The sequence below is a fragment of the Hypanus sabinus genome, unplaced genomic scaffold (assembly GCF_030144855.1).
Source record: "Hypanus sabinus isolate sHypSab1 unplaced genomic scaffold, sHypSab1.hap1 scaffold_709, whole genome shotgun sequence".
Classification (NCBI taxonomy): domain Eukaryota; kingdom Metazoa; phylum Chordata; class Chondrichthyes; order Myliobatiformes; family Dasyatidae; genus Hypanus; species Hypanus sabinus.
In genome coordinates, this window is record NW_026781561.1 from 68,225 (window position 1) to 87,500 (window position 19,276).

The 19,276-nt window shown below is 50.0% G+C and overlaps 1 protein-coding gene across 1 annotated transcript in view; it reads right to left on the reverse strand.

Moving 5' to 3' along the window:
- Positions 1-19,276, reverse strand: part of LOC132389929 (myocardin-like) — a gene marked incomplete at its 3' end in the record, with an annotated part of 242,355 nt that overhangs the window by 66,508 nt on the left and 156,571 nt on the right. The window contains exon 9 of the mRNA XM_059962495.1: positions 19,269-19,276. This exon is cut by the window's right edge and continues 136 nt beyond it. Coding sequence (XP_059818478.1) covers positions 19,269-19,276 — 8 coding nt within the window. The remainder of the gene's footprint in view (positions 1-19,268) is intronic.

Genomic DNA, 19,276 nt, shown 5'->3' on the forward strand with positions numbered 1-19,276 from the left:
ATTCACCAGGATGCTGCCTGCATTAGAGAGGGAGCAGAGGGTATTTACCAGGATGCTGTTTGTATTAGAGAGGATGCGGAGGGGATTCACCAGAATACTCTCTGTATTAGAGAGGGTGTAGAGAAGATTCACCAGATGCTGCCTGGATTGGAGAGGGTGCAGAGGAGTTTCAATTGGATGCTGTCTGTATTAGAGAGGGTGCAGAGGAGATTGACCAGGAAGCTGTCTCTATTAGAGAGGGTGCAGAGGAGATTGACCAGGATGCTGTCTGGATTAGAGAGGGTACAGAGGAGATTGACCAGGATGCTGCCTGGGTTAGAGAGGGTTCAGAGGAGATTCACCAGGATGCTGCCTCGATTAGAGAGCGTGCAGAGGAGATTGACCAGGATGCTGCCTGGATTGGAGAGGGTGCAGAGGAGATTCACAAGGATGCTGCCTCGATTAGAGAGGGTGCAGAGGAGATTCACCAGGATGCTGCCTCGATTAGAGAGGGAGTAGAGGAGATTCACCAGGATGCTGCTGGGATTAGAGAGGGTTCCAAAGAGATTCACCAGGATGCTGCCTGTATTTGAGAGGGTGCGGAGGTGATTGAAAAGGATACTGTCTGTATTAGAGAGGATGCAGAGAAGATTCACCAGGATGCTGCCTTGATTATAGAGGATGCAGGGCAGATTGACCAGGATGCAGTCTGTATTGGAGAGTGTGCTGAGGAGATTGATGAGGATGCTGCCTGCATTAGAGAGGGAGCAGAGGGTATTTACCAGGATGCTGTTTGTATTAGAGAGGATGCGGAGGGGATTCACCAGAATACTCTCGGTATTAGAGAGGGTGTAGAGAAGATTCACCAGATGCTGCCTGGATTGGAGAGGGTGCAGAGGAGATTCAACTGGATGCTGTCTGTATTAGAGAGGGTGCAGAGGAGATTGACCAGGATGCTGTCTGTATTGGAGAGGGTGCAGAGGAGATTGACCAGGAAGCTGTCTGGATTGGAGAGTGTGCTGAGGAGATTGATGAGGATGCTGTCTGGATTAGAGAGGGTGCAGAGGAGATTGACCAGGATGCTGTCTGGATAAGAGAGGGTGCAGAGGGGATTCACCAGGATGTTGCCTGGATTAGAGAGGGTGCAGAGGAGTTTGACCAGGATGCTGTCTGTATTCAAGGGCTGCAGAGGAGATTCACCAGGATGTTTCCTGGATTAGAGAGGGTGCAGAGTGGATTGACCAGGATGCTGATTGTATTAGAGGGGATGCAGAGGAGATTCACCAGGATGCTGCCTGGATTAGAGAGGGGGCAGAGGAGATTGACCAGGACGCTGCCTGAATTAGAATGATGTGCAGAGGAGATTCAACAGGATGCTGTCTGTATTAGAGAGGGTGCAGAGGAGATTGACCAGGATGCTGTCTGTATTAGAGAGGGTGCAGAGGTGATTGACCAGGATGCTGTCTGTATTAGAGAGGGTGCAGAGGAGATTGACCAGGATGCTATCTGTATTAGAGAGGTTGCAGAGGAGATTGACCAGGATGCTGTCTGTATTAGAGAGGGTGCAGAGGACATTGACCAGGAAGCTGCCTGGATAAGAGAAGGTGCAGAGGAGATTGACCAGGATGCTGTCTGTATTAGAGAGGGTGCAGACGACATTGACCAGGAAGCTGCCTGGATAAGAGAAGGTGCAGAGGAGATTGACCAGGATGCTGTCTGGATTAGAGAGGGTACAGAGGACATTGACCAGGATGCTGTCTGGATTAGAGAGGGTACAGATGAGATTGACCAGGATGCTGCCTGGATTAGAGAGGGTTCAGAGGAGATTGACCAGGATGCTGTCTGTATTAGAGAGGGTGCAGACGACATTGACCAGGAAGCTGCCTGGATTAGAGAGGGTGCAGAGGAGATTGACCAGGATGCTGCCTGGATTAGAGAGGGTTCAGAGGAGATTGACCAGGATGCTGTCTGTATTAGAGAGGGTGCAGACGACATTGACCAGGAAGCTGCCTGGATAAGAGAAGGTGCAGAGGAGATTGACCAGGATGCTGTCTGGATTAGAGAGGGTACAGAGGACATTGACCAGGATGCTGTCTGGATTAGAGAGGGTACAGATGAGATTGACCAGGATGCTGCCTGGATTAGAGAGGGTTCAGAAGAGATTCACCAGGATGCTGCTGGGATTAGAGAGGGTTCAGAAGAGATTCACCAGGATGCTGTCTGTATTAGAGAGGATGCAGAGAAGATTCACCAGGATGCTGCCTTGATTATAGAGGATGCAGGGCAGATTGACCAAGATGCAGTCTGTATTGGAGAGTGTGCTGAGGAGATTGATGAGGATGCTGTCTGGATAAGAGAGGGTGCAGAGGAGATTGACCAGGATGCTGTCTGTATTAGAGAGGGTGCAGAGGAGATTGACCAGGATGCTGTCTGTATTAGAGAGGGTGCAGAGGAGATTGACCAGGATGCTGTCTGTATTAGAGAGGGTGCAGAGGAGATTGACCAGGATGCTGTCTGTATTAGAGAGGGTGCAGAGGAGATTGACCAGGATGCTGTCTATATTAGAGAGGGTGCAGAGGAGATTGACCAGGATGCTGTCTGTATTAGAGAGGGTGCAGAGGAGATTGACCAGGATGCTGTCTGTATTAGAGAGGGTGCAGAGGAGATTGACCAGGATGCTGTCTATATTAAAGAGGGAGCAGAGGAGATTGACCAGGACGCTGCCTGAATTAGAATGATGTGCAGAGGAGATTCAACAGGATGCTCTCTGTATTAGAGAGGGTGCAGAGGAGATTGACCAGGATGCTGTCTGTATTAGAGAGGGTGCAGAGGTGATTGACCAGGATGCTGTCTGTATTAGAGAGGGTGCAGAGGAGATTGACCAGGATGCTATCTGTATTAGAGAGGTTGCAGAGGAGATTGACCAGGATGCTGTCTGTATTAGAGAGGGTGCAGACGACATTGACCAGGAAGCTGCCTGGATAAGAGAAGGTGCAGAGGAGATTGACCAGGATGCTGTCTGGATTAGAGAGGGTACAGAGGAGATTGACCAGGATGCTGTCTGGATTAGAGAGGGTACAGATGAGATTGACCAGGATGCTGCCTGGATTAGAGAGGGTTCAGAGGAGATTCACCAGGATGCTGTCTGTATTAGAGAGGGTACAGATGAGATTGACCAGGATGCTGCCTGGATTAGAGAGGGTTCAGAGGAGATTCACCAGGATGCTGCTGGGATTAGAGAGGGTGCAGAGGAGATTGACCAGGATGCTGTCTATATTAGAGAGGGTGCAGAGGAGATTGACCAGGATGCTGTCTGTATTAGAGAGGGTGCAGAGGAGATTGACCAGGATGCTGTCTGTATTAGAGAGGGTGCAGAGGAGATTGACCAGGATGCTGTCTATATTAGAGAGGGAGCAGAGGAGATTGACCAGGATGCTGTCTGTATTAGAATGATGTGCAGAGGAGATTGACCAGGATGCTGTCTGTATTAGAGAGGGTGCAGAGGAGATTGACCAGGATGCTGTCTATATTAGAGAGGGTGCAGAGGAGATTGACCAGGATGCTGTCTGTATTAGAGAGGGTGCAGAGGAGATTGACCAGGATGCTGTCTGTATTAGAGAGGGTGCAGAGGGGATTCACCAGGATGCTGTCTGTATTAGAGAGGGTGCAGAGGAGATTGACCAGGATGCTGTCTGTATTAGAGAGGTTGCAGAGGAGATTGACCAGGATGCTGTCTGTATTAGAGAGGGTGCAGAGGAGATTGACCAGGATGCTGTCTGTATTAGAGAGTGTGCTGAGGAGATTGACCAGGATGCTGTCTGTATTAGTGAGGGTGCAGAGGACATTGACCAGGAAGCTGTCTGGATATGAGTGGGTGCAGACGAGATTGACCAGGATGCTGCCTGGGTTAGAGAGGGTGCAGAGGAGATTGGCCAGGATGCTGCCTGGATAAGAGAGGGTGCAGAGGAGATTCACCAGGATGCTGCCTGCATTAGAGAGGGAGCAGAGGGTATTTACCAGGATGCTGTTTGTATTAGAGAGGATGCGGAGGGGATTCACCAGAATACTCTCTGTATTAGAGAGGGTGTAGAGAAGATTCACCAGATGCTGCCTGGATTGGAGAGGGTGCAGAGGAGTTTCAATTGGATGCTGTCTGTATTAGAGAGGGTGCAGAGGAGATTGACCAGGAAGCTGTCTCTATTAGAGAGGGTGCAGAGGAGATTGACCAGGATGCTGTCTGGATTAGAGAGGGTACAGAGGAGATTGACCAGGATGCTGCCTGGGTTAGAGAGGGTTCAGAGGAGATTCACCAGGATGCTGCCTCGATTAGAGAGCGTGCAGAGGAGATTGACCAGGATGCTGCCTGGATTGGAGAGGGTGCAGAGGAGATTCACAAGGATGCTGCCTCGATTAGAGAGGGTGCAGAGGAGATTCACCAGGATGCTGCCTCGATTAGAGAGGGAGTAGAGGAGATTCACCAGGATGCTGCTGGGATTAGAGAGGGTTCCAAAGAGATTCACCAGGATGCTGCCTGTATTTGAGAGGGTGCGGAGGTGATTGAAAAGGATACTGTCTGTATTAGAGAGGATGCAGAGAAGATTCACCAGGATGCTGCCTTGATTATAGAGGATGCAGGGCAGATTGACCAGGATGCAGTCTGTATTGGAGAGTGTGCTGAGGAGATTGATGAGGATGCTGCCTGCATTAGAGAGGGAGCAGAGGGTATTTACCAGGATGCTGTTTGTATTAGAGAGGATGCGGAGGGGATTCACCAGAATACTCTCGGTATTAGAGAGGGTGTAGAGAAGATTCACCAGATGCTGCCTGGATTGGAGAGGGTGCAGAGGAGATTCAACTGGATGCTGTCTGTATTAGAGAGGGTGCAGAGGAGATTGACCAGGATGCTGTCTGTATTGGAGAGGGTGCAGAGGAGATTGACCAGGAAGCTGTCTGGATTGGAGAGTGTGCTGAGGAGATTGATGAGGATGCTGTCTGGATTAGAGAGGGTGCAGAGGAGATTGACCAGGATGCTGTCTGGATAAGAGAGGGTGCAGAGGGGATTCACCAGGATGTTGCCTGGATTAGAGAGGGTGCAGAGGAGTTTGACCAGGATGCTGTCTGTATTCAAGGGCTGCAGAGGAGATTCACCAGGATGTTTCCTGGATTAGAGAGGGTGCAGAGTGGATTGACCAGGATGCTGATTGTATTAGAGGGGATGCAGAGGAGATTCACCAGGATGCTGCCTGGATTAGAGAGGGGGCAGAGGAGATTGACCAGGACGCTGCCTGAATTAGAATGATGTGCAGAGGAGATTCAACAGGATGCTGTCTGTATTAGAGAGGGTGCAGAGGAGATTGACCAGGATGCTGTCTGTATTAGAGAGGGTGCAGAGGTGATTGACCAGGATGCTGTCTGTATTAGAGAGGGTGCAGAGGAGATTGACCAGGATGCTATCTGTATTAGAGAGGTTGCAGAGGAGATTGACCAGGATGCTGTCTGTATTAGAGAGGGTGCAGAGGACATTGACCAGGAAGCTGCCTGGATAAGAGAAGGTGCAGAGGAGATTGACCAGGATGCTGTCTGTATTAGAGAGGGTGCAGACGACATTGACCAGGAAGCTGCCTGGATAAGAGAAGGTGCAGAGGAGATTGACCAGGATGCTGTCTGGATTAGAGAGGGTACAGAGGACATTGACCAGGATGCTGTCTGGATTAGAGAGGGTACAGATGAGATTGACCAGGATGCTGCCTGGATTAGAGAGGGTTCAGAGGAGATTGACCAGGATGCTGTCTGTATTAGAGAGGGTGCAGACGACATTGACCAGGAAGCTGCCTGGATTAGAGAGGGTGCAGAGGAGATTGACCAGGATGCTGCCTGGATTAGAGAGGGTTCAGAGGAGATTGACCAGGATGCTGTCTGTATTAGAGAGGGTGCAGACGACATTGACCAGGAAGCTGCCTGGATAAGAGAAGGTGCAGAGGAGATTGACCAGGATGCTGTCTGGATTAGAGAGGGTACAGAGGACATTGACCAGGATGCTGTCTGGATTAGAGAGGGTACAGATGAGATTGACCAGGATGCTGCCTGGATTAGAGAGGGTTCAGAGGAGATTCACCAGGATGCTGCTGGGATTAGAGAGGGTTCAGAAGAGATTCACCAGGATGCTGTCTGTATTAGAGAGGATGCAGAGAAGATTCACCAGGATGCTGCCTTGATTATAGAGGATGCAGGGCAGATTGACCAAGATGCAGTCTGTATTGGAGAGTGTGCTGAGGAGATTGATGAGGATGCTGTCTGGATAAGAGAGGGTGCAGAGGAGATTGACCAGGATGCTGTCTGTATTAGAGAGGGTGCAGAGGAGATTGACCAGGATGCTGTCTGTATTAGAGAGGGTGCAGAGGAGATTGACCAGGATGCTGTCTGTATTAGAGAGGGTGCAGAGGAGATTGACCAGGATGCTGTCTGTATTAGAGAGGGTGCAGAGGAGATTGACCAGGATGCTGTCTATATTAGAGAGGGTGCAGAGGAGATTGACCAGGATGCTGTCTGTATTAGAGAGGGTGCAGAGGAGATTGACCAGGATGCTGTCTGTATTAGAGAGGGTGCAGAGGAGATTGACCAGGATGCTGTCTATATTAAAGAGGGAGCAGAGGAGATTGACCAGGACGCTGCCTGAATTAGAATGATGTGCAGAGGAGATTCAACAGGATGCTCTCTGTATTAGAGAGGGTGCAGAGGAGATTGACCAGGATGCTGTCTGTATTAGAGAGGGTGCAGAGGTGATTGACCAGGATGCTGTCTGTATTAGAGAGGGTGCAGAGGAGATTGACCAGGATGCTATCTGTATTAGAGAGGTTGCAGAGGAGATTGACCAGGATGCTGTCTGTATTAGAGAGGGTGCAGACGACATTGACCAGGAAGCTGCCTGGATAAGAGAAGGTGCAGAGGAGATTGACCAGGATGCTGTCTGGATTAGAGAGGGTACAGAGGAGATTGACCAGGATGCTGTCTGGATTAGAGAGGGTACAGATGAGATTGACCAGGATGCTGCCTGGATTAGAGAGGGTTCAGAGGAGATTCACCAGGATGCTGTCTGTATTAGAGAGGGTACAGATGAGATTGACCAGGATGCTGCCTGGATTAGAGAGGGTTCAGAGGAGATTCACCAGGATGCTGCTGGGATTAGAGAGGGTGCAGAGGAGATTGACCAGGATGCTGTCTATATTAGAGAGGGTGCAGAGGAGATTGACCAGGATGCTGTCTGTATTAGAGAGGGTGCAGAGGAGATTGACCAGGATGCTGTCTGTATTAGAGAGGGTGCAGAGGAGATTGACCAGGATGCTGTCTATATTAGAGAGGGAGCAGAGGAGATTGACCAGGATGCTGTCTGTATTAGAATGATGTGCAGAGGAGATTGACCAGGATGCTGTCTGTATTAGAGAGGGTGCAGAGGAGATTGACCAGGATGCTGTCTATATTAGAGAGGGTGCAGAGGTCATTGACCAGGATGCTGTCTGTATTAGAGAGGGTGCAGAGGAGATTGACCAGGATGCTGTCTGTATTAGAGAGGGTGCAGAGGACATTGACCAGGATGCTGTCTGGATATGAGTGGGTGCAGAGGAGATTGACCTGGTTGCTGCCTGGATAAGAGAAGGTGCAGACGAGATTGACCAGGATGCTGCCAGGGTTAGAGAGGGTGCAGTAGAGATTGACCAGGATGCTGCCTGGATAAGAGAGGCTGCAGAGGAGATTCACCAGGATGCTGCCTGCATTAGAGAGGGAGCAGAGGGTATTTACCAGGATGCTGTTTGTATTAGAGAGGATGCAGAGGGGATTCACCAGAATACTCTCTGTATTAGAGAGGGTGTAGAGAAGATTCACCAGATGCTGCCTAGATTGGAAAGGGTGCAGAGGAGTTTCAATTGGATGCTGTCTGTATTAGAGAGGGTGCAGAGGAGATTGACCTGGATGCTGTCTGGATTAGAGAGGGTACAGAGGAGATTGACCAGGATGCTGTCTGGATTACAGAGGGTACAGAGGAGATTGACCTGGATGCTGTCTGGATTAGAGAGGGTACAGAGGAGATTAACCAGGATGCTGCCTGGATTAGAGAGGGTACAGAGGAGATTCACCTGGATGCTGCCTGGATTAGAGAGGGTACAGAGGAGATTCACCAGGACGCTGCCTGGATTAGAGAGGGTACAGAGAAGATTCACCAGGACGCTGCCTGGACTAGAAAGGGTGCAGAGGAGATTCACAATGATGCTGTCTGGATTAGAGAGGGTACAGAGGAGATTCACCAGGATGCTGCTTGGATTAGAGAGGGTGCAGAGGAGATTGACCAGGATGCTGCCTGGATTAGATAGGGTGCAGAGGAGATTCACCAGGAGGCTGCCTGGATTCGGGAGGGTGCAGAGGAGATTCACCATGATGCTGCCTGGATTAGAGAGGGTGCAGAGGAGATTCAACAGGATGCTGTCTGTATTTGAGAGGGTGCAGAGGAGATTGACCAGGATGCTGTCTGTATAAGAGAGGGTGCAGAGGAGGTTGACCAGGATGCCGTCTGTATTAGAGAGGGTGCAGAGGGGATTGACCGGGATGCCGTCTGTATTAGAGAGGGTGCAGAGGGGATTGACCGGGATGCTGTCTGTATTAGTGAGGGTGCAGAGGACATTGACCAGGATGCTGTCTGGATTAGAGAGGGTGCAGAGGAGATTGACCTGGTTGCTGCCTGGATAAGAGAAGGTGCAGAGGAGATTCACCAGGATGCTGCCTGGATTAGAGAGGGTGCAGAGGAGATTCAACAGGATGCTGTCTGTATTTGAGAGGGTGCAGAGGAGATTGACCAGGATGCTGTCTGTATTAGAGAGGGTGCAGAGGAGGTTGACCAGGATGTCGTCTGTATTAGAGAGGGTGCAGAGGGGATTGACCGGGATGCTGTCTGTATTAGAGAGGGTGCAGAGGAGATTGACCAGGATGCTGTCTGTATTAGTGAGGGTGCAGAGGACATTGACCAGGATGCTGTCTGGATTAGAGAGGGTGCAGAGGAGATTGACCTGGTTGCTGCCTGGATAAGAGAAGGTGCAGAGGAGATTGACCAGGATGCTGCCTGGGTTAGAGAGGGTGCAGTGGAGATTGACCAGGATGCTGCATGGATAAGAGAGGGTGCAGAGGAGATTCACCAGGATGCTGCCTGCATTAGAGAGGGTTCAGAGGAGATTCACCAGGATGCTGTCTGTATTAGAGAGGGTACAGATGAGATTGACCAGGATGCTGCCTGGATTAGAGAGGGTTCAGAGGAGATTCACCAGGATGCTGCTGGGATTAGAGAGGGTTCAGAAGAGATTCACCAGGATGCTGTCTATATTAGAGAGGATGCAGAGAAGATTCACCAGGATGCTGCCTTGATTATAGAGGATGCAGGGCAGATTGACCAAGATGCAGTCTGTATTGGAGAGTGTGCTGAGGAGATTGATGAGGATGCTGTCTGGATAAGAGAGGGTGCAGAGGAGATTGACCAGGATGCTGTCTGTATTAGAGAGGGTGCAGAGGAGATTCACCAGGATGCTGTCTGGATTAGAGAGGGTGCAGAGGAGATTGACCAGGATGCTGTCTGTATTAGAGAGGGTGCAGAGGAGATTGACCAGGATGCTGTCTGTATTAGAGAGGGTGCAGAGGAGATTGACCAGGATGCTGTCTGTATTAGAGAGGGTGCAGAGGAGATTGACCAGGATGCTGTCTATATTAGAGAGGGTGCAGAGGAGATTGACCAGGATGCTGTCTGTATTAGAGAGGGTGCAGAGGAGATTGACCAGGATGCTGTCTGTATTAGAGAGGGTGCAGAGGAGATTGACCAGGATGCTGTCTATATTAAAGAGGGAGCAGAGGAGATTGACCAGGACGCTGCCTGAATTAGAATGATGTGCAGAGGAGATTCAACAGGATGCTCTCTGTATTAGAGAGGGTGCAGAGGAGATTGACCAGGATGCTGTCTGTATTAGAGAGGGTGCAGAGGTGATTGACCAGGATGCTGTCTGTATTAGAGAGGGTGCAGAGGAGATTGACCAGGATGCTATCTGTATTAGAGAGGTTGCAGAGGAGATTGACCAGGATGCTGTCTGTATTAGAGAGGGTGCAGACGACATTGACCAGGAAGCTGCCTGGATAAGAGAAGGTGCAGAGGAGATTGACCAGGATGCTGTCTGGATTAGAGAGGGTACAGAGGAGATTGACCAGGATGCTGTCTGGATTAGAGAGGGTACAGATGAGATTGACCAGGATGCTGCCTGGATTAGAGAGGGTTCAGAGGAGATTCACCAGGATGCTGTCTGTATTAGAGAGGGTACAGATGAGATTGACCAGGATGCTGCCTGGATTAGAGAGGGTGCAGAGGAGATTGACCAGGATGCTGTCTATATTAGAGAGGGTGCAGAGGAGATTGACCAGGATGCTGTCTGTATTAGAGAGGGTGCAGAGGAGATTGACCAGGATGCTGTCTGTATTAGAGAGGGTGCAGAGGAGATTGACCAGGATGCTGTCTATATTAGAGAGGGAGCAGAGGAGATTGACCAGGATGCTGTCTGTATTAGAATGATGTGCAGAGGAGATTGACCAGGATGCTGTCTGTATTAGAGAGGGTGCAGAGGAGATTGACCAGGATGCTGTCTATATTAGAGAGGGTGCAGAGGAGATTGACCAGGATGCTGTCTGTATTAGAGAGGGTGCAGAGGAGATTGACCAGGATGCTGTCTGTATTAGAGAGGGTGCAGAGGACATTGACCAGGATGCTGTCTGGATATGAGTGGGTGCAGAGGAGATTGACCTGGTTGCTGCCTGGATAAGAGAAGGTGCAGACGAGATTGACCAGGATGCTGCCAGGGTTAGAGAGGGTGCAGTAGAGATTGACCAGGATGCTGCCTGGATAAGAGAGGCTGCAGAGGAGATTCACCAGGATGCTGCCTGCATTAGAGAGGGAGCAGAGGGTATTTACCAGGATGCTGTTTGTATTAGAGAGGATGCAGAGGGGATTCACCAGAATACTCTCTGTATTAGAGAGGGTGTAGAGAAGATTCACCAGATGCTGCCTAGATTGGAAAGGGTGCAGAGGAGTTTCAATTGGATGCTGTCTGTATTAGAGAGGGTGCAGAGGAGATTGACCTGGATGCTGTCTGGATTAGAGAGGGTACAGAGGAGATTGACCAGGATGCTGTCTGGATTAGAGAGGGTACAGAGGAGATTGACCTGGATGCTGTCTGGATTAGAGAGGGTACAGAGGAGATTAACCAGGATGCTGCCTGGATTAGAGAGGGTACAGAGGAGATTCACCTGGATGCTGCCTGGATTAGAGAGGGTACAGAGGAGATTCACCAGGACGCTGCCTGGATTAGAGAGGGTACAGAGGAGATTCACCAGGACGCTGCCTGGACTAGAAAGGGTGCAGAGGAGATTCACAATGATGCTGTCTGGATTAGAGAGGGTACAGAGGAGATTCACCAGGATGCTGCTTGGATTAGAGAGGGTGCAGAGGAGATTGACCAGGATGCTGCCTGGATTAGATAGGGTGCAGAGGAGATTCACCAGGAGGCTGCCTGGATTCGGGAGGGTGCAGAGGAGATTCACCAGGATGCTGCCTGGATTAGAGAGGGTGCAGAGGAGATTCAACAGGATGCTGTCTGTATTTGAGAGGGTGCAGAGGAGATTGACCAGGATGCTGTCTGTATAAGAGAGGGTGCAGAGGAGGTTGACCAGGATGCCGTCTGTATTAGAGAGGGTGCAGAGGGGATTGACCGGGATGCCGTCTGTATTAGAGAGGGTGCAGAGGGGATTGACCGGGATGCTGTCTGTATTAGTGAGGGTGCAGAGGACATTGACCAGGATGCTGTCTGGATTAGAGAGGGTGCAGAGGAGATTGACCTGGTTGCTGCCTGGATAAGAGAAGGTGCAGAGGAGATTCACCAGGATGCTGCCTGGATTAGAGAGGGTGCAGAGGAGATTCAACAGGATGCTGTCTGTATTTGAGAGGGTGCAGAGGAGATTGACCAGGATGCTGTCTGTATTAGAGAGGGTGCAGAGGAGGTTGACCAGGATGTCGTCTGTATTAGAGAGGGTGCAGAGGGGATTGACCGGGATGCTGTCTGTATTAGAGAGGGTGCAGAGGAGATTGACCAGGATGCTGTCTGTATTAGTGAGGGTGCAGAGGACATTGACCAGGATGCTGTCTGGATTAGAGAGGGTGCAGAGGAGATTGACCTGGTTGCTGCCTGGATAAGAGAAGGTGCAGAGGAGATTGACCAGGATGCTGCCTGGGTTAGAGAGGGTGCAGTGGAGATTGACCAGGATGCTGCATGGATAAGAGAGGGTGCAGAGGAGATTCACCAGGATGCTGCCTGCATTAGAGAGGGAGCAGAGGGTATTTACCAGGATGCTGTTTGTATTAGAGAGGATGCGGAGGGGATTCATCAGAATACTCTCGGTATTAGAGAGGGTGTAGAGAAGATTCACCAGATGCTGCCTGGATTGGAGAGGGTGCAGAGGAGTTTCAATTGGATGCTGTCTCTATTAGAGAGGGTGCAGAGGAGATTGACCAGGATACTGTCTGTATTAGAGAGGATGCAGAGAAGATTCACCAGGATGCTGCCTTGATTATAGAGGATGCAGGGCAGATTGACCAGGATGCAGTCTGTATTGGAGAGTGTGCTGAGGAGATTGATGAGGATGCTGTCTGGATTAGAGAGGGTGCAGAGGACATTGACAAGGATGCTGTCTTTATTAGAGAGGGTGCAGAGGGGATTCACCAGGATGCTGCCTGGATTAGAGAGGGTGCAGAGGAGTTTGACCAGGATGCTGTCTGTATTCAAGGGCTGCAGAGGAGATTGACCAGGATGCTGTCTGGATTAGAGAGGGTACAGAGGAGATTGACCAGGATGCAGCCTGGATTAGAGAGGGTTCAGAAGAGATTCACCAGAATGCTGCCTGGATAAGAGAGGGTGCAAAGGAGATTCACGAGGATGCTGCCTGCATTAGAGAGGGAGCAGAGGGTATTTACCAGGATGCTGTTTGTATTAGAGAGGATGCGGAGGGGATTCACCAGGATACTCTCTGTATTAGAGAGGGTGTAGAGAAGATTCACAAGATGCTGCCTGGATTGGAGAGAGTGCATAGGAGATTCAACTGGATGCTCTCTGTATTAGAGAGGGTACAGAGGACGTTGACCAGGAAGCTGTCTGGATAAGAGAGGGTGCTGAGGGGATTTACCAGGATCCTGCCTGGATTAGAGAAAGTGCAGCGGAGATTCACCTGGTTGCTGCCTGGATTAGAGAGGGTGCAGAGGGGATTTACCAGAATGCTGCCTGGATTAGAGAGGGAGCAGAGGGGATTTACCAGGATGCTGTCTGTATTAGAGAGGGTGCAGAGGGGATTTACCAGAATGCTGCCTGGATTAGAGAGGGAGCAGAGGGGATTTACCAGGATGCTGTCTGTATTAGAGAGGGTGCAGAGGGGATTTACCAGAATGCTGTCTGTATTAGAGAGGATGCAGAGGGGATTTACCAGAATGCTGTTTGTATTAGAGAGGGTGCAGAGGGGATTTACCAGAATGCTGCCTGGATTAGAGAGGGTGCAGAGGGGATTTACCAGGATGCTGTCTGTATCAGAGAGGGTGCAGAGGGGATTTACCAGAATGCTGCCTGGATTAGAGAGGGTGCAGAGGGGATTTACCAGGATGCTGTCTGTATTAGAGAGGGTGCAGAGGGGATTTACCAGGATGCTGTCTGTATTAGAGAGGGTGCAGAGGGGATTTACCAGAATGCTGCCGGGATTAGAGAACGTGCAGAAGAGATTCACCAGGACTTGCCTGTATTTGAGAGGGTGCAGAGGAGATTCACCACGATGCTGTCTGTATTAGAGAGGGTGCAGAGAAGATTCAACAGGATGCTGCCTGGATTATAGAGGATGCAGGGGAGATTGACCAAGATGCTGCCTGGATTAGAGAGGGTGCAGAGGGTATTTACAGGATGCTGTCTGTATTAGAGAGGGTGAAGAGGAGATTCACCAGGATGCTGCCAGGATTAGAGAGGGTGCAGAAGTGATTCACCAGGACGCTGCCGGGATTAGAGAGGGTGCAGAGGAGATTCACCATGATGCTGTTTGTATTAGAGAGGGTGCATAGGGGATTTACCAGGATGCTGCCTGGATTAGAGAGGATGCAGAGGGGATTTACCAGAATGCTGTTTGTATTAGAGAGGGTGCATAGGGGATTTACCAGGATGCTGCCTGGATTAGAGAGGATGCAGAGGGGATTTACCAGAATGCTGTTTGTATTAGAGAGGGTGCAGAGGGGATTTACCAGAATGCTGCCTGGATTAGAGAGGGAGCAGAGGGATTTACCAGAATGCTGTTTGTATTAGAGAGGGTGCAGAGTGGATTTACCAGAATGCTGCCTGGATTAGAGAGGGTGCAGAGTGGATTTACCAGAATGCTGCCTGGATTAGAGAGGGAGCAGAGGGGATTTACCAGAATGCTGTTTGTATTAGAGAGGGTGCAGAGGGGATTTACCAGAATGCTGTTTGTATTAGAGAGGGAGCAGAGGGGATTTACCAGGATGCTGCCTGGATTAGAGAGGGTGCAGATGGGATTTACCAGGATGCTGACTGTATTAGAGAGGGTGCAGAGGGGATTTACCAGGATGCTGTCTGTATTAGAGAGGGTGCAGAGGGGATTTACCAGAATGCTGTCTGTATAGAGAGGGTGCAGAGGGGATTTACCAGGATGCTGCCTGGATTAGAGAGGGTGCAGTGGCGATTCACCAGGATGCTGCCTGGATTAGAGAGGGTGCAAAGGGGATTTACCAGGATGCTGCCTGGATTAGAGAGGGTGCAGAGGGGATTTACCAGGATGCTGCCTGGATTAGTGAGGGTACAGATGGGATTTACCAGGATGCTGCCTGGATTAGAGAGGGTGCAGAGGGGATTTACAAGGATGCTGCCTGGATTAGAGTGGGTGCAGATGGGATTTACCAGGATGCTGCCTGGATTAGAGAGGGTGCAGAGGGGATTTACCAAAATGCTGCCTGGATTAGAGAGGGAGCAGAGGGGATTTACCAGGATGCTGACTTTATTAGAGAGGGTGCAGAGGGGATTTACCAGAATGCTGTCTGTATTAGAGAGGATGCAGAGGGGATTTACCAGAATGCTGTTTGTATTAGAGAGGGTGCAGAGGGGATTTACCAGAATGCTGCCTGGATTAGAGAGGGTGCAGAGTGGATTTACCAGAATGCTGCCTGGATTAGAGAGGGAGCAGAGGGGATTTACCAGAATGCTGCCTGGATTAGAGAGGGTGCAGAGGAGATTCACCAGGATGCTGCCGGGATTAGAGAAGGTGCAAAAGAGATTCACCAGGACGCTGCCTGTATTTGAGAGGGTGCAGAGGAGATTCACCACGATGCTGTCTGTATTAGAGAGGGCGCAGAGTGGATTTACCAGAATGCTGCGTGGATTATAGAGGGTGCAGCGGAGATTGACCAGGATGCTGCCTGGATTAGAGAGGGTGCAGAGATTGACCAGAATGCTGCCTGGATTAGAGAGGGTGCAGAGGGGATTTACCAGAATGCTGTTTGTATTAGAGAGGGTGCAGAGTGGATTTACCAGAATGCTGCCTGGATTAGAGAGGGAGCAGAGGGGATTTACCAGAATGCTGTCTGTATTAGAGAGGGTGCAGAGGGGATTTACCAGAATGCTGTTTGTATTAGAGAGGGAGCAGAGGGGATTTACCAGGATGCTGCCTGGATTAGAGAGGGTGCAGATGGGATTTACCAGGATGCTGTCTGTATTAGAGAGGGTGCAGAGGGGATTTACCAGGATGCTGTCTGTATTAGAGAGGGTGCAGAGGGGATTTACCAGAATGCTGTCTGTATTAGAGAGGGTGCAGACGGGATTTACCAGGATGCTGCCTGGATTAGAGAGGGTGCAGTGGCGATTCACCAGGATGCTGCCTGGATTAGAGAGGGTGCAGAGGGGATTCACCAGGATGCTGCCTGGATTAGAGAGGGTGCAGAGGGGATTTACCAGGATGCTGCCTGGATTAGAGAGGGTGCAGAGGGGATTTACCAGGATGCTGCCTGGATTAGTGAGGGTGCAGATGGGATTTACCAGGATGCTGCCTGGATTAGAGAGGGTGCAGAGGGGATTTACCAGAATGCTGCCTGGATTAGAGAGGGTGCAGATGGGATTTACCTGGATGCTGCCTGGATTAGAGAGGGTGCAGAGGGGATTTACCAGAATGCTGCCTGGATTAGAGAGGGAGCAGAGGGGATTTACCAGGATGCTGTCTGTATTAGAGAGGGTGCAGAGGGGATTTACCAGAATGCTGTCTGTATTAGAGAGGATGCAGAGGGGATTTACCAGAATGCTGTTTGTATTAGAGAGGGTGCAGAGGGGATTTACCAGAATGCTGCCTGGATTAGAGAGGGTGCAGAGTGGATTTACCAGAATGCTGCCTGGATTAGAGAGGGAGCAGAGGGATTTACCAGAATGCTGTTTGTATTAGAGAGGGTGCAGAGTGGATTTACCAGAATGCTGCCTGGATTAGAGAGGGAGCAGAGGGGATTTACCAGAATGCTGTCTGTATTAGAGAGGGTGCAGAGTGGATTTACCAGAATGCTGCCTGGATTAGAGAGGGTGCAGAGTGGATTTACAAGAATGCTGTTTGTATTAGAGAGGGTGCAGAGTGGATTTACCAGAATGCTGCCTGGATTAGAGAGGGAGCAGAGGGGATTTACAAGAATGCTGTTTGTATTAGAGAGGGTGCAGAGTGGATTTACCAGAATGCTGCCTGGATTAGAGAGGGAGCAGAGGGGATTTACCAGAATGCTGTTTGTATTAGAGAGGGTGCAGAGGGGATTTACCAGGATGCTGCCTGGATTAGAGAAGGTGCAGTGGCGATTCACCAGGATGCTGCCTGGATTAGAGAGGGTGCAGAGGGGATTTACCAGGATGCTGCCTGGATTAGAGAGCGTGCAGAGGGGATTTACCAGGATGCTGCCTGGATTAGAGAGGGTGCAGAGGGGATTTACCAGGATGCTGCCTGGATTAGAGAGGGTGCAGATGGGATTTACCAGGATGCTGCCTGGATTAGAGAGGGTGCAGAGGGGATTTACCAGGATGCTGCCTGGATTAGAGAGGGTGCAGATGGGATTTACCAGGATGCTGCCTGGATTAGAGAGGGTGCAGAGGGGATTTACCAGGATGCTGCCTGGATTAGAGAGGGTGCAGATGGGATTTACCAGGATGCTGCCTGGATTAGAGAGGGTGCAGAGGGGATTTACCAGAATGCTGCCTGGATTAGGGAGGGAGCAGAGGGGATTTACCAGGATGCTGTCTGTATTAGTGAGGGTGCAGAGGGGATTTACCAGGATGCTGCCTGGATTAGAGAGGGTGCAGAGGGGATTTACCAGGATGCTGTCTGTATTAGAGAGGGTGCAGAGGGGATTTACCAGAATGCTGCCTGTATTAGAGAGGTTGCAGAGGGGATTTACCAGGATGCTGTCTGTATTAGAGAGGGTGCAGAGGGGATTTACCAGAATGCTGCCTGGATTAGAGAGGGTGCAGAGGGGCTTTACCAGGATGCTGTCTGTATTAGAGAGGGTGCAGAGGGGATTTACCAGAATGCTGTCTGTATTAGAGAGGGTGCAGAGGGGATTTACCAGAATGCTGTCTGTATTAGAGAGGGTGCAGAGGGTATTTACCAGAATGCTGCCTGTATTAGAGAGGGTGCAGAGGGGATTTACCAGAATGCTGCCTGGATTAGGGAGGGAGCAGAGGGGATTTACCAGGATGCTGTCTGTATTAGAGAGGGTGCAGAGGAGATTTACCAGGATGCTGCCTGGATTAGAGAGGGTGCAGAGGGGATTTACCAGGATGCTGTCTGTATTAGAGAGGGTGCAGAGGGGATTTACCAGAATGCTGCCTGGATTAGAGAGGGTGCAGAGGGGATTCACCAGGATGCTGTCTGTATTAGAGAGGGTGCAGAGGGGATTTACCAGAATGCTGCCTGGATTAGAGAGGGTGCAGAGGGGATTTACCAGGATGCTGTCTGTATTAGAGTGGGTGCAGAGGGGATTTACCAGGATGCTGCCTGGATTAGAGAGGGTGCAGAGGGGATTTACCAGGATGCCGTCTGTATTAGAGTGGGTGCAGAGGGGATTTACCAGGATGCTGCCTGGATTATAGCATTGTTTTACGAGGAACGGATGAGTGAGCTGAGGCTTTTCTCTTTGTCGTGAAGGAGGATGAGAGGAGATGAAAGAGATGTACAAGATGATAAGAGGCTGCAATAAGGAGACCTAATTTTTAAGGTGATTGCAGGAAAGTAAGGTCGGGGGGTGAGGTTTTTCAAAGAAAGTTTTATACACTGAGAGTAGTGTGTGTGTGGGATACCCTGCCAGAGAAAGATGCTTTTGGGTCATTTCAGAGATTCTTGGTTCGGTACAGGTGCATGATAAGAAAACAGAGGGGTATGTGGCAGGGAAGAATCAGAAGTTCAACAGAACATTACGGCCAGAAGACCTGTACTGCACTGTTCTGACTCTCTCTAGAGAACTGGTGTGTGTTCCCTTCATTTCCCCTCACTGGTCCACAATTAATTCCTTGGTCTCTCTGATGTTCAATGAAAGATTTTTTTTTGTGACATCACTCAAGCAGCTCATCTTTCCCGCTCCTGTCAGCCTCCTCCTCAATCTCTGAGATCGTGAGATGTTGGGATGACAATCTTTACACCATCCTTTTGTTTTGCATCAGTAGCTGCAATATTGCACTGGAGTTAGAAGGAAAGCTGAGCTCTTTGGCAGCGACTGAATATTGAAAGGGTCAGATCAAGTGAAGGGGTGGCGAAGTTTCCTGTTGTTGGGGAATCAAGAAGAGGGCACAGGATCAGAATAGAAGGGCATCCTTCTAGAACAGAGATGAAGAGGACTTTCTTCAGCCAGAGGGAGGCAAATCTGTGCAATTCATTGCGACGAAGGGCTGTGGAGGCCAAGTTATTGGATATAGTTAAAGCAAAGATTGATAGTTTCTTTTTTGTCAGGTCATCAAAGGTTACGGAGAGAAGCTGGGGAATGGGTTTGAGAGGGTTAATAAATTGTACATGATGGGATAGTCGGACAGACTAAATGAGCCAAATGGTCTAATTCTATTCCTATCACTCATTGTCTCTTAGCTTCTAACAGTGAGATTCAGGTAACAAAGAGATTTCATTGCACCCTGCAGAAGGGGCAGCTGAAACTCATTCAAACTCACCTCTCGAT